Genomic DNA, 14,941 nt, shown 5'->3' on the forward strand with positions numbered 1-14,941 from the left:
TCTCTAACTACCAGGAAGTTTGATAAGACAGGCTGAGTGGGGAGTGTATACTTGTGAGCGCTCCTTGACTGACAGCTCTGTGAGACCCCGACGTCAAACAACTTGGATACAGTGTTGCAGTAAAATCATCTCAAGCAAATGTGGTGATAAACAACGCAACTCAAACATTGAAATTGCATCAATATCATAAAAAAAAAACTCTCCCATTTGGCATGTCTGTTATGATGCGGTTCACATGACAACGGCGTCTGAGTTTCTAACAACCCCCATTTCATGCTGGCTGAAGACCTAGCTAGTCCGTAACTAGATAACACCAGACACAGATGAAGACCTAGCTAACACCAGACACAGATGAAGACCTAGCTAACACCAGACACAGATGAAGACCTAGCTAACACCAGACACAGATGAAGACCTAGCTAACACCAGACACAGATGAAGACCTAGCTAACACCAGACACAGATGAAGACCTAGCTAACACCAGACACAGATGAAGACCTAGCTAACACCAGACACAGATGAAGACCTAGCTAACACCAGACACAGATGAAGACCTAGCTAACCAGTAACTAGCTAACACCAGACACACATGAAGACCTAGCTAGTCTGTAACTAGATAACACCAGACACAGATAAAAGGTGACACGAGTGTCTTTACCATAGATGAATAGTGTAAACTTTTAATTATATTTGATGACACCCTACAGTCCAATTTTGGCACCAGTAGAGTAGCTGTATAAACCACACCCCTCCACAAACACGCCTTCTCCGATGTTGGTTACAAAGCGGTACTTATTTAAATTAGGTAAGAGAATATCATGTCATCATTGGTGTATTAAAATGAGTTAGGGTGATGTCACCCTATGTAACAATGAATCCAAGTGTTTGACATGGGGGAGGGGACCAGTAGCTTTATGACTTTATCAATGTAGGAGCAATGGTCATTTTTCATACTTTAACCTGGTTTCATTCAAATATCATCCAGTTTTATGAAAAACATTTTTTTTTTTAAACTGTTCATGACCTTTAAGATCATATGTACATCACCTGATCCTAGATCAGCACTCCTACACTGATACCCTTTGTGAATACGTGCCCTGATGGCAGCTGACGAGAGTTAGCCAAGTTAGCTAACTTAACTGCTTGTGCCTGTGAGTAGCGTTAGCAATATGCTAACGCCTGTGTAGTGGTGTCTGCCTGTGACGAGAGTTAGCTATTAGCCATGCTAACTTGGGATGCTACTTCCCTGTGACTACAGTTAGCCATTAGCCATGCTAACATGTGATGTTGCCTGGTACTACAGTTAGCCATTAGCCATGCTAACATGTGATGTTGCCTGGTACTACAGTTAGCCATGCTAACATGTGATGTTGCCTGTGTTTGCAGCATTTTGTGTGTGCTAAGTGTGAGAAGCCGTTCCTTGGACACCGCCACTATGAGAGGAAGGGTCTGGCCTACTGTGAGACCCACTACAACCAGGTAATACAGCTATGATCTGACTGTGAGACCCACTACAACTGAGACCCACTACAACCAGGTAATAAAGCTATGATCTGACTGAGACCCACTACAACCAGGTAATAAAGCTATGATCTGACTGAGACCCACTACAACTGAGACCCACTACAACCAGGTAATAAAGCTATGATCTGACTGAGACCCACTACAACCAGGTAATAAAGCTATGATCTGCTGTGAGACCCACTACAACCAGGTAATAAAGCTATGATCTGACTGAGACCCACTACAACCAGGTAATAAAGCTATGATCTGACTGAGACCCACTACAACCAGGTAATAAAGCTATGATCTGACTGAGACCCACTACAACCAGGTAATAAAGCTATGATCTGACTGAGACCCACTACAACCAGGTAATAAAGCTATGATCTGACTGAGACCCACTACAACCAGGTAATAAAATGCTGACTGAGACCCACTACAACCAGGTAATAAAGCTATGATCTGACTGACCCACTACAACCAGGTAATAAAGCTATGATCTGACTGTGAGACCCACTACCAGGTAATAAAGCTATGATCTGATTGTGAGACCCACTACAACTGAGACCCACTACAACCAGGTAATAAAGCTATGATCTGACTGAGACCCACTACAACCAGGTAATAAAGCTATGATCTGACTGAGACCCACTACAACCAGGTAATAAAGCTATGATCTGACTGTGAGACCCACTACAACTAGGTAATAAAGCTATGATCTGACTGTGAGACCCACTACAACTGAGACCCACTACAACCAGGTAATAAAGCTATGATCTGACTGAGACCCACTACAACCAGGTAATAAAGCTATGATCTGACTGTGAGACCCACTACAACCAGGTAATAAAGCTATGATCTGACTGAGACCCACTACAAACCAGGTAATAAAACTATGATCTGACTTAGACCCACTACAACCAGGTAATAAAGCTATGATCTGACTGTGAGACCCACTACAACCAGGTAATAAAGCTATGATCTGACTGTGAGACCCACTACAACCAGGTAATAAAGCTATGATCTGACTGAGACCCACTACAACCAGGTAATAAAGCTATGATCTGACTGAGACCCACTACAACCAGGTAATAAAGCTATGATCTGACTGAGACCCACTACAACCAGGTAATAAAGCTATGATCTGACTGGACCCACTACAACCAGGTAATAAAGCTATGATCTGACTGTGAGACCCACTACAACCAGGTAATAAAGCTATGATCTGACTGTGAGACCCACTACAACCAGGTAATAAAGCTATGATCTGACTGAGACCCACTACAACCAGGTAATAAAGCTATGATCTGACTGTGAGACCCACTACAACCAGGTAATAAAGCTATGATCTGACTGAGACCCACTACAACAGGTAATAAAGCTATGATCTGACTGTGAGACCCACTACAACCAGGTAATAAAGCTATGATCTGACTGTGAGACCCACTACAACCAGGTAATAAAGCTATGATCTGACTGTGAGACCCACTACAACCAGGTAATAAAGCTATGATCTGACTGTGAGACCCACTACAACCAGGTAATAAAGCTATGATCTGACTGAGACCCACTACAAACAGGTAATAAAGCTATGATCTGACTTAGACCCACTACAACCAGGTAATAAAGCTATGATCTGACTGAGACCCACTACAACCAGGTAATAAAGCTATGATCTGACTGTGAGACCCACTACAACCAGGTAATAAAGCTATGATCTGACTGAGACCCACTACAACCAGGTAATAAAGCTATGATCTGACTGTGAGACCCACTACAACCAGGTAATAAAGCTATGATCTGACTGAGACCCACTACAACCAGGTAATAAAGCTATGATCTGACTGAGACCCACTACAACCAGGTAATAAAGCTATGATCTGACTGAGACCCACTACAACCAGGTAATAAAGCTATGATCTGACTGAGACCCACTACAACCAGGTAATAAAGCTATGATCTGACTGTGAGACCCACTACAACCAGGTAATAAAGCTATGATCTGACTGTGAGACCCACTACAACCAGGTAATAAAGCTATGATCTGACTGAGACCCACTACAACCAGGTAATAAAGCTATGATCTGACTGAGACCCACTACAACCAGGTAAATGGTACCCTAATCCCTATGTAATGCACTATGTATGACAGGTCCCATGGGGCCCACAAATGTTCGTGGGATAGGGGTTGCTGAGTAACACAGTTATTGCATGTTGTTCTGACTGGCACTGACTGAAATGTAAATTCTGATAATGGTTAAATCAAGTCGTGTATGTTTGGTGAATGAAATGCTCATCTCTGCCCGTGTCTCACCCCTCTAGCTCTTTGGTGACGTGTGCTACCACTGCAACAGAGTGATTGAAGGAGACGGTAAGCATCAACTGTGTTTCGGTTTGAATGAATTGTTTTAGAAGGATGTAAAGCCATAATGGACTATCTGTTGTTCCTGTAGTGGTGTCAGCCCTGAACAAAGCATGGTGTGTGAACTGTTTCTCCTGCGCCACCTGCAACACCAAGCTCACCCTCAAGTATGTTATTATTACATTATTATATATCAGCGGTATTATACTGGGCTCTTTCCTAACCCTTTAGCTCTTCCTGTCTGTTGTTGTCCCGCCTTCCTCTCAATCTGTGTCCCAAATGACACCCTATTCCCTATAAAGTACTGTGTTTTCTCTAACCTTCTATTGGACACAATCTGTTTTTCCTCTTATTTTCTCTAGTCTTCTCACTTCTCCACCCTGTGCTTTTTCCATCCTCTGTTTTCTCTTCTCTCTCCCCCTCTGTTTTCTCTTCTCTCTCCCCCTCTGTTTTCTCTTCTCTCTCTCCCTCTGGTTTCTCTTCTCTCTCCCCCTCTGTTTTCTCTTCTCTCTCTCCCTCTGGTTTCTCTTATCTCTCCCCCTCTGGTTTCTCTTCTCTCTCTCCCTCTGTTTTCTCTTCTCTCTCCCCTCTGGTTTCTCTTTCTCTCCCCCTCTGGTTTCTCTTCTCTCTCCCCTCTGGTTTCTCTTCTCTCTCCCCCTCTGGTTTCTCTCTCTCTCCCCCTCTGGTTTCTCTTCTCTCTCCCCCTCTGGTTTCTCTTATCTCTCCCCCTCTGGTTTCTCTTCTCTCTCCCCTCTGGTTTCTCTTATCTCTGGCCCCTCTGGTTTCTCTTCTCTCTCCCCCTCTGGTTTCTCTTCTCTCTCTCCCCTCTGGTTTCTCTTATCTCTCTCCCTCTGGTTTCTCTTATCTCTCTCTCCCCTCTGGTTTCTCTTATCTCTCCCCTCTGGTTTCTCTTATCTCTCCCCCTCTGTTTTCTCTTCTCTCTCCCCTCTGGTTTCTTTCTCTCTCCCCCTCTGGTTTCTCTTATCTCCCCCTCTGGTTTCTCTTATCTCTCCCCCTCTGGTTTCTTTCTCTCTCCCCATCTGGTTTCTCTCATCTCTCTCCCCCATCTGGTTTCTCTTCTCTCTCTCCCCATCTGGTTTCTCTTCTCTTCCCCTCTGGTTTCTCTTCTCTCCCCCTCTGGTTTCTTCTCTCTCCCCCTCTGGTTTCTCTTATCTCTCTCCCCCTCTGGTTTCTCTTTCATCTCCCCCCTGGTTTCTCTTATCTCCTCTCCCCCTCTGGTTTCTCTTATCTCTCTCCCCTCTGGTTTCTCTTATCTCTCTCCCCCTCTGGTTTCTCTTCTCTCTCCCTCCCCTCCCTGTGGTGTAACAGAGACAAGTTTGTAGAGGTAGATCTGAAGCCTGTATGTAAGCACTGTTACGAGCGGATGCCTGAGGAGCTGAAACGCAGACTGGCCCGACGCGAGAGGGACGCCTCAAAAGACCGCAAAAAGAAACCTGTCATCTGTCTGTAGACTTTTCCAGTCCTCTTCCTGTCATCTTCACTATCCTCCTCTCGCTCATTTCCATCCATGGGTTAGTAATTCCACTTCCTGTCATCTTCACTATCCTCCTTTCATTTCCATCCATGGGTTAGTAATTCCACTTCCTGTCATCTTCACTATCCTCCTTTCATTTCCATCCATGGGTTAGTAATTCCACTTCCTGTCATCTTCATTTAGCTTTTCCTCTTATTGTCTTTCCTTGTTGTTGTTTTCTCCTCCAGTTTGATTGATCTGTTCTCATTGCTCTGTCATGTTCTTCTGTTATGTGACAATGGATTGCGTCCCAAATGACAACCTGTGGGCCCTGGTCCAACGTAGTGCACTATAAAGGGAACAGGGTGCAATAGGGCTCTGGTCCAACGTAGTGCACTATAAAGGGAACAGGGTGCAATAGGGCTCTGGTCCAACGTAGTGCACTATAAAGGGAACAGGGTGCAATAGGGCTCTGGTCCAACGTAGTGCACTATATAGGGAACAGGGTGCAATCGGGTTCTGGTGTAAAGTAGTGCACTATAAAGGGAACAGGGTGTCATTTGGGACGTATTTGTTGTGATGAAAGGTGTAATGTGTAATCTTCCACATATGATATGATATGGAGGTAATTTCCCTTAAAAATGAAATATTTAGTGTTGGTTCCACTTCAGTACATCTGACTGTATTTCTGTCCTGTCATGCTAGTTGTGTGATCGTAGTGTAACTTGCTAAGGATAGAAACCTGCATGTGCTGCTGTTCATGAGAATACAATATATATTTCGTAAAGCACATTTCATACACAATGGAGCCCAAAATGCATTACAAAAATACTGACTGTGTCTCCCCTGTCCTCTGTTGACAGGAACAAGTTTGTGGAGTTTGACATGAAGCCTGTGTGTAAGAAATGTTATGAGAAGTTTCCTCTGGAACTGAAGAAGAGACTGAAGAAACTGGCTGAGACTGTCGGACGCAAATAAACCTCCGAGTCCCAAGGGGGTGACACTCAACAACATGTCCAGTAGCTTTCCCAAAGTCCCAGAAACTCTGGAAAATTCCCTGACTTTCCCGGATGTCCTGCTTATTCCCTATTGATTCTGGGGATCTTCCATTTCAGGGGTTTCTAGAAACCTGGGATTTTAAGAAAGTTACTGGAGGTTTGCAGGTTAGCAACGCTGAACCCTGTGTTAACCTTAACAAGTGCCCAAATTAGTCAAAGGAATTGTATGAACGTGTCAGATTTAGACTCAAAATCCCGTCTGTTCCAGTATTTTAGTATTTGACGTCCTCAGGTACTCAGTATAACGTGTTAATCTTTTCTCACTTTTTAATTGATTATTTTTGTGCACGTGGCTTTTGCATGTGGAGCTGTTTTTCAGATGTCCAGAGTCTTAATCAAACAATATAGAACCTCATTCTGCCTGACAATGACCTATGAAAGCATGGAGGGGGAAAAACGATGGGTGAAATGCATTTAGACATTAAGAAATAATACATATATCTGATCTGATCTAGTTTGGCCACGAGCGGACCAAATGAACAGCATTATAAAGGGTTCATGACGTCTCACGAAATACTTGCACGCTGTCTTAAAGAGATGAGAAGGTGCTTGTAGTACTCTTAAAATAGCTTTTGTCTTGTGCCTTGGGTATGAATATACAACGTATTTCCATGGCATCGACTGATCAGGTGTAAGCTATGATCCCTTATTGATGTCTCTTCAATCAGTAGATGACAGATTTAAAGAAGGATTTGTTTTAGCTCGGTACTAGTACTAATGTTTGGTAAGCTCAGTGTATATTTTATACTGCATTATATACTGTAAGGGTGTCAGATAATATGCATGTGGTTGTCCAATGGCATGTGATCCAGACTTACTACAACTGCCTTAATCAGAGAATATTCCTCCCTTCTGTGTAAGAATGAGAATTCTAGCTGTGTATCAGAAGGTGGAGCCCATGACTCTGGTATGTCATCTAGGAGTCTGGTATATCATGTGTGAGTCTGGTATATCATGTGTGAGTCTGGTATATCATGTGTGAGTCTGGTATATCATGTGTGAGTCTGGTATATCGTGTATCCTAACATTTGCTTGTAATAAAATAAAATGTCATGGGTTTGTTTGAATATTACTCCCAACTGTTTCAGAGGAGGAGAGTTGAAGGAGATGGACACGTCTCAGCATGCTACTCCAATTTGTTCCGTCACTGTGAGTCGCTGACCTGTATAAGCAAGTTAGGGGAGTGTTTCATGGAGCACAATGGCTTAAGTTGAATTAGCTAGATGGGTGTGATAAATATACTATATAAAGGTCTTAAACATGCTAATAGTTGGGTTAGATGAATTAGCTAGATGGGTGTGATAAATATACTATATAAAGGTCTTAAACATGCTAATAGTTGGGTTAGATGAATTAGCTAGATGGGTGTGATAAATATACTATATAAAGGTCTTAAACATGCTAATAGTTGGGTTAGATGAATTAGCTAGATGGGTGTGATAAATATACTATATAAAGGTCTTAAACATGCTAATAGTTGGGTTAGATGAATTAGCTAGATGGGTGTAATAAATATACTATATAAAGGTCTTAAACATGCTAATAGTTGGGTTAGATGAATTAGCTAGATGGGTGTAATAAATATACTATATAAAGGTCTTAAACATGCTAATAGTTGGGTTAGATGAATTAGCTAGATGGGTGTGATAAATATACTATGTAAAGGTCTTAAACATGCTAATAGTTGGGTTAGATGAATTAGCTAGATGGGTGTGATAAATATACTATATAAAGGTCTTAAACATGCTAATAGTTGGGTTAGATGAATTAGCTAGATGGGTGTAATAAATATACTATATAAAGGTCTTAAACATGCTAATAGTTGGGTATGGGTGTAATAAATATACTATATAAAGGTCTTAAACATGCTAATAGTTGGGTTAGATGAACACTTTGATAAAGGAGGCATTTTTGCTTAAAGAGAAATAATGGGAGATGCTTTATGAATTTGTTGACTGAAACAAATCTAGTTTTAAAAGATAATTTAATAAACATGTTTCAGAGTTTGTCTATGAATAAACAAAAGTTATGTAGTAAAAAAAAATGATAAACTGATCATCACTTGCAGTTTCCCACAGAAAACTGATCATCACTTGCAGTTTCCCACAGAAAACTGATCATCACTTGCAGTTTCCCACAGAAAACTGATCATCACTTGCAGTTTCCCACAGAAAACTGATCATCACTTGCAGTTTCCCACAGAAAACTGATCATCACTTGCAGTTTCCCACAGAAAACTGATCATCACTTGCAGTAAAACATTCCCTAACCAGAAACCGTGGATTGATGGCAGCATTCGTGAAACTGAAGGCAGAACCACTTTCGAAAACTGATCATCACTTGCAGTTTCCCACAGAAAACTGATCATCACTTGCAGTTTCCCACAGAAAACTGATCATCACTTGCAGTTTCCCACAGAAAACTGATCATCACTTGCAGTTTCCCACAGAAAACTGATCATCACTTGCAGTTTCCCACAGAAAACTGATCATCACTTGCAGTTTCTCACAGAAAACTGATCATCACTTGCAGTTTCCCACAGGAAACTGATCATCACTTGCAGTTTCCCACAGGAAACTGATCATCACTTGCAGTTTCCCACAGGAAACTGATCATCACTTGCAGTTTCCCACAGAAAACTGATCATCACTTGCAGTTTCCCACAGGAAACTGATCATCACTTGCAGTTTCCCACAGGAAACTGATCATCACTTGCAGTTTCCCACAGGAAACTGATCATCACTTGCAGTTTCTCACAGAAAACTGATCATCACTTGCAGTTTCCCACAGAAAACTGATCATCACTTGCAGTTTCCCACAGAAAACTGATCATCACTTGCAGTTTCTCACAGAAAACTGATCATCACTTGCAGTTTCCCACAGAAAACTGATCATCACTTGCAGTTTCCCACAGAGAACTGCAGAGGGAAGCAGTTCCACCCAGTCAAACGTCACACGACATTGAGTGAACGAAAGGTCAAGGACACCTGCTCTTTCTGTGACATAGACTGACCAGGTGAAAGCTATGATCCCTTATTGATGTCACTTGTTAAATGGTCAACAAATCAATGTAGATGAAGGGGAGGAGACATGTTGAAGGATTTTTAAGCCATGAGATAATTGAGGCATGGATTGTGTATATGTGCCATTCAGAGGGTGAATGGGCAAGACAAAGTATTTAAGTGCCTTTGAACAGGGGTATGCTAGTAGGTGGCAGGCGCACCGGTTTGTGTCAAGAACTGCAACGCTACTGGGTTTTTCACTCAACAGTTTCCTGTGTGTATCAAGAACAGTCCACCACCCAAAGGACATCAGACCAACTTGACACAACTGTGGGAAGCATTGGGGTCAATATGGGTCAGCATCCCTGTGGAACGCTTTTGGCACCTTGTAGAGTTCATAGCTGTCAAATTGAGGCTGTTCTGAGGGCAAAAGGGGAGGAGCAAATCAATATTAGGAAGGATGATCTTAATGTTTTGTCCACTCAGTGTATATTGTTACGTGAGAAGCCAGAGGGCATTCAACACTATGGTCAAATCCAAGGTCATCTCAATATCTCTACAGTAGAAGCTAAGAAAACACACCAAAACTGACCAGGTTTACACTGATCAGTAAAGTAAAGAGAGGCTAATGTTCTAGAACGCTCCCTTTCCTCTGCACAGTTCTCTCACAGTGAGAAACAACAGGACAACAATAAGGTGTGCTAGGATTTCTTAGTAACTTTATCAAATTCACTGTTACCACTTCCTTTATGAGATGAGGATGAAGTAACTTTAGTAAAAAAAACTAGTTAGTCCATCGGTTCAGTAGATGGCGCTGTTGGCTCTCCAATAAGAGATGGGAAGGGAGGAGCGATGACGCGAAAGCGTAAGAAAGGCGATGTTAAGATCAGAGATTCAACTCCCAGTGGAGGCGGCTCAGAGCAGGAAGGGGAGGTGGCTCAGAGCAGGAAGGGGAGGTGGCTCAGAACAGGAAGGGAGGTGGCTCAGAGCAGGAAGGGGAGGTGGCTCAGCAGGCAGGAAGAAGGGGAGGTGGCTCAAAGCAGGAAGGGGAGGTGGCTCAGAGCAGGAAGGGGAGGTGGCTCAGAGCAGGAAGGGGAGGTGGCTCAGAGCAGGAAGGGGAGGTGGCTCAGAGCAGGAAGGGGAGCAGAGCAGGAAGGGGAGGTGGCTCAGAGCAGGAAGGGAGTTGGCTCAGAGCAGGAAGGGGAGGTGGCTCAGAGCAGGAAGGGGAGGTGGCTCAGAGCAGGAAGGGGAGGTGGCTCAGAGCAGGAAGGGGAGGTGGCTCAGAGCAGGAAGGGGAGGCGGCTCAGAGCAGGAAGGGGAGGTGGCTCAGAGCAGGAAGGGGAGGGCCATTCTCAGTGAATGTCATAAAAATAGTGAAACATTCAAAAAGTTATCCTTTTTTAGATAAAACTATACTAAATATATTCACGTCACCAAGTAATAGATTAAAACACAATGTTTTGCAATGAAGGTCTACAGTAGCCTCGGCAGCACTCTGTAGGGTAGCACCATGCTGTAGTTTCCGTCCTCCTCTGGGTACATTGACTTCAATACAAAACCAAGGAGGCTCATGGTTCTCACCCCCTTCCATAGACTTACACAGTAATTATGACAACTTCTGCAGAACATCCTCCAACCTATCAAAGCTCTTGCAACATGAACTGACATGTTGTCCACTAAATCAAAGGATCGAAGAATAAATCTACTACTGAATGCATAAGCTACAGCTAGCTAGCACTGCAGTGCAGAGAATGTGGTGAGTAGTTGACTCGAAGAGAAAGACAATAGTTGAACAGTTTTGAAGAAATTAATTTCTTCCAAAATTAAGGAGAAGCAAGAGAGAGAGAGAGCTAGCAATATTTCAGATTTTTTTTTACCCTTTCACTTACTTAGCTAGTGAATGGAGCTAGCTAGTTTAGTCTACTCTAACACCTGGCTTAAACAGAGGGATGCTATGTTAGCTAGCTGGCTATGGCTATCCAACACTGGAACTCTTCCAAGTCAAGGTAGCTTTTGGTTTTATTAATTTATTGCCACCGGGGCCCGTGGGTGTAACTGCTAAACTGCTTGCTGACTGTACACTGTACTGAATGACTGTAGCGGGTGTACTAACGAGTTAGTTCTATTCGCTATGTTGACTGGCATTAGCTAATATGGTGACAACGATGTAGGCTGTGTGTAGCGGTTAGCGGTCATGCTATGAAGGTTTGGCTTGGAAGGTTTTTGCGCCTGGTCACAGAAAGCTGATGTTTTGTGCACTGAAGTCCACAAGCGAAGGGAAAAGGTGAGAGGAGGAGAGCGCGTAGATAGATGCGAGCAAAGTGATCATGCTGTTTGTATGTGGCTGCTATGAAAGTGAACTGTGTTTGCGTGTGTTCATGGGTCTATTCATTTCGCAGATTCTGTTGAAAAAAACGTTTCTTGTACGGAAGCAAACAGTGAAAAACATACCTGTATTTGTCCAATAGAAAATCTTGTTTGCACCTGAACTATTGATTACACCCTAGATCAGCTAGATGCAGGCAAGAGTGTGCAAGGTGGTATTGAATGTGTCACTATGTCACCTTGATTACTCAAAATTCTCTCAACCTGTGTCCCTACATTGTAAACTTTCATTCATAGGCTAGGTTGTAGCAGCCTCATGATGGGTACAGGGAAAATGTTAGTATCATGTAGTAGCCTAAACCTATCTATGTTACATTGAGATGGGTGAATGGGATATGAATGACAGTCATCCAATATGCTGTTATAGAAATAAAATTAAAATGATCATCCTTCCTCATCTTAAACGGCACCGATTGCCACTGTCGTCTCCTGTGTATATACCTAATATTGAGTAAATATCTGCATCTCCTGACTACAAACCAAGTAATCTAACGTATAGGTCTTCATGCGCTGTTGAGAACTTTGATGATCTCGAAATGGATTCCGTCGGCGGTTGTGAGGGCTCTGAAGTTGAGCCTGTCCAGGATGTGGTGGACCTTCCTGACGCGACAGGTGTGGTAGAGACGTCCAACGTTTGCCCTGAGACTCCTACCGGAGATCATTTTGGAAAGAGTGGATTCCTGCTTTTTGGCCGACCCATACGTTGTAAGCTGGGTAAAGGACAAAAAAGGGTAATCAATGGGGGTTAATCAATAGGGTTGAGTGTAGAAGTGGATCAAATGAAAAGGAATATTCCTAGTGTTTGTGACACCTGACATTTGGTGAGACAGAGACCTGGTGGCAATGGTGAGACTGAGAAAAGCATGTCTGTCTTGTTGTGCTTTGACAGAGTTGCTAGAAAGTTTCCTCTACGCTGAAGCAGTGAAGAGGGTATCCCAAGGGTGAGAGAGTCGACTGGGAGCCTCCCAGTGAGTAGGCCTAAAGAGAGGATAAGTTTTAGTGTGGTTGGATTTCTGATCAAAGGCACCGATGGAGCAGAAAGTACACGTGGCTGTTGCAGCTGCAGAGAAACAGGGAAAGTGTTCAACTGAAATGTGTCTTCAGCATTTAACCCAAACCCCTCTGAATCAGAGAGGTGCAGGGGTCTGCCTTAATCGACATCTTCGGCTCCCGGGAAACAGTGGGTTAACTGCCTTGCTCAGGGGCAGAATGACAGATTGTTACCATGTCAGCTTGGGGATTTGATCCAGCAACCTTTCGGTTACTGGCCCAGCACTCTAACCATTAGGCTACCTGCCCCCTACGAACAAAATAAAACAGGTAAAACATTGTGAGAGAGGGTCGTTTAGGGCCAAAGTAAGCGGGATGGGGTGGATGTTTTTTGGGGGGATAGTGTATAGGTGTACAGTGTACAGGAAGTTCCGGGGAGGCTCCTTAACTGTGTTGTCAAGACGCTAACTTTTGTGTCGCTTTCAAATGTATTACTACAGGTATGTAACAGCACGTTTACACATTCTGATATCAAAAGAACATGTCATAACGTGCTCCGTAACAAATAACTTAAAGTTTTATCACGTTTGGTAAAGGTTTTATGTGTTATTTTTGTGTCAAACCGAGTGAGTGAAGAACGTGATGAAATGTATTTTTCAAGTCACATAAACTAGAGACTGGGTTTGTCTGAGTGACTGTACATCATTTATTAAAAGGTAATTTTATTTAAAAAAATAAAAGTATTTGATATTTCTGAGTTCGTTTGACATTGGTTTTGTGTAAAATTCACAAGCTGGTAAAATGGTGGTGCCACTCGGTCTGCTTCAACGGACCTCGGTGCAGGCAGTGCTTGTGCATCAGAGAGAGACACATTCACAGCTACACTACTGGCTTGAAGATGAATGTAATGTTTATCCGTTTTTGACATGTGTAGCAATATTCAGACACATTCAGTTCTTTCTATCTATAATTGTTACTATGGTGTGAACGGGAAAGACAATCGTTTTTTTGTTGATTGAAATAATGCAGTGAAGACAAGGTTATTACTATTATTATTATTATTAGGTTATTGCAGAAAATAGTTCATTGTGCTGCTTAATTAAAACAACAACTGCAACCTAAATGGTTTTGGGTCTTTAATGCGTTAATGTAAATGTAGGAAATCTACTCTAAGTGTATTTACATTGTGATTTAGTGTGTAATTTGTGTCTGATGTGAAGTAATTAATGTTTTGTTGTCAATGCTTAGCTACCTGATCTATTGAAATTAGATCATTGAACAAGAAAAAATAGAATGTAATTTTAGAGAATAAAGAAAATGGCAGAACTGTCAAGACAGTTTTTGTGTCGTTGCTCATTATTACTGCAGTGTCGTTGCTCATTATTACTGCAGTGTCGTTGCTCATTATTACTGCAGTGTCGTTGCTCATTATTACTGCAGGCCGACTCAGATCAAGTCTGAGGCCGGTATCATCAACAGTGAGAACAAACCCATCCTGCCTCTCTCCTTCCACACTGAGTACAAACCTACATTCACTGAGTCCTGATTGTGACAGTGGAGCCCAGTTTGCACTGCAGGATCCAGAGATGGCATCAGTGAAGCTGGAAGACTGCAGTCAAACACTGGAGCTGAATGTCAACATGAAAGATGAAGAAGAGGAGGAGGAGATTGGTACATCTGTTTATGATGGTAAGAGCAGGTTCTATCTAACTAAGTTTGTTGTTCATTCCAACTTCCTACTGTGTATGAAAAGTTGCAGTAGAACTGTTTCAATGAGAAGGTAGATGTTATTTCATGCTAATGCTAATTCATTATTTGTGTAAAACTAACAATGAAATACAACCCGGACTCATCCTCTGGCTTAAAAACAGAAGTCCAAACTCTGGCGGTATGGTAGCTCAGTGTACGCAGGGTTGGGTGGGTCACTTTCAGGGTGACAGCTGCACTTTAAAAAAAAACCTTTTTAACTAGGCACGTCAGTGAAGAACACATAAATGGATTAACATACATGTACAGTACCAGTCAAAGTTTGGACAAACCGACTCATTCCAGGGTTTTTCTTTATTTAAAAAAAAAAAACTATTTTCTACATTGTAGAATAATAGTGAAGACATCAAAACTATGAAATAACTTTCAAGCAATGTATAAGAGAGTTATACTCCAGTC

General features: G+C 42.5%; 1 protein-coding gene across 5 annotated transcripts in view; it reads left to right on the forward strand.

Moving 5' to 3' along the window:
- Nucleotides 1–7,465, forward strand: part of LOC112254764 (LIM and senescent cell antigen-like-containing domain protein 1) — a 17,624-nt gene extending 10,159 nt beyond the window's left edge. For 3 of the 5 annotated variants that reach the window (XR_006082886.1, XR_006082885.1, XR_006082883.1), the window contains exons 7-11: nucleotides 1,388–1,480; nucleotides 3,827–3,875; nucleotides 3,958–4,033; nucleotides 5,196–5,398; nucleotides 6,204–6,337. Coding sequence is in view for 1 of the 5 variants with exons in the window: in XM_042318393.1 (XP_042174327.1) it covers nucleotides 1,388–1,480; nucleotides 3,827–3,875; nucleotides 3,958–4,033; nucleotides 6,204–6,318 (333 nt within the window). In the remaining 4 variants the exon portion in view is untranslated. Of the gene's footprint in view, nucleotides 1–1,387; nucleotides 1,481–3,826; nucleotides 3,876–3,957; nucleotides 4,034–5,195; nucleotides 5,399–6,203 lie in introns of all 5 variants that reach the window. The other 2 variants (XR_006082884.1, XM_042318393.1) reach the window with 2 other exon arrangements.
- The last annotated feature ends 7,476 nt before the right edge of the window (nucleotides 7,466–14,941 follow it).

This window comes from Oncorhynchus tshawytscha, unplaced genomic scaffold, assembly GCF_018296145.1.
Source record: "Oncorhynchus tshawytscha isolate Ot180627B unplaced genomic scaffold, Otsh_v2.0 Un_contig_2903_pilon_pilon, whole genome shotgun sequence".
In the NCBI taxonomy this organism is placed as follows: Eukaryota; Metazoa; Chordata; class Actinopteri; order Salmoniformes; family Salmonidae; genus Oncorhynchus; species Oncorhynchus tshawytscha.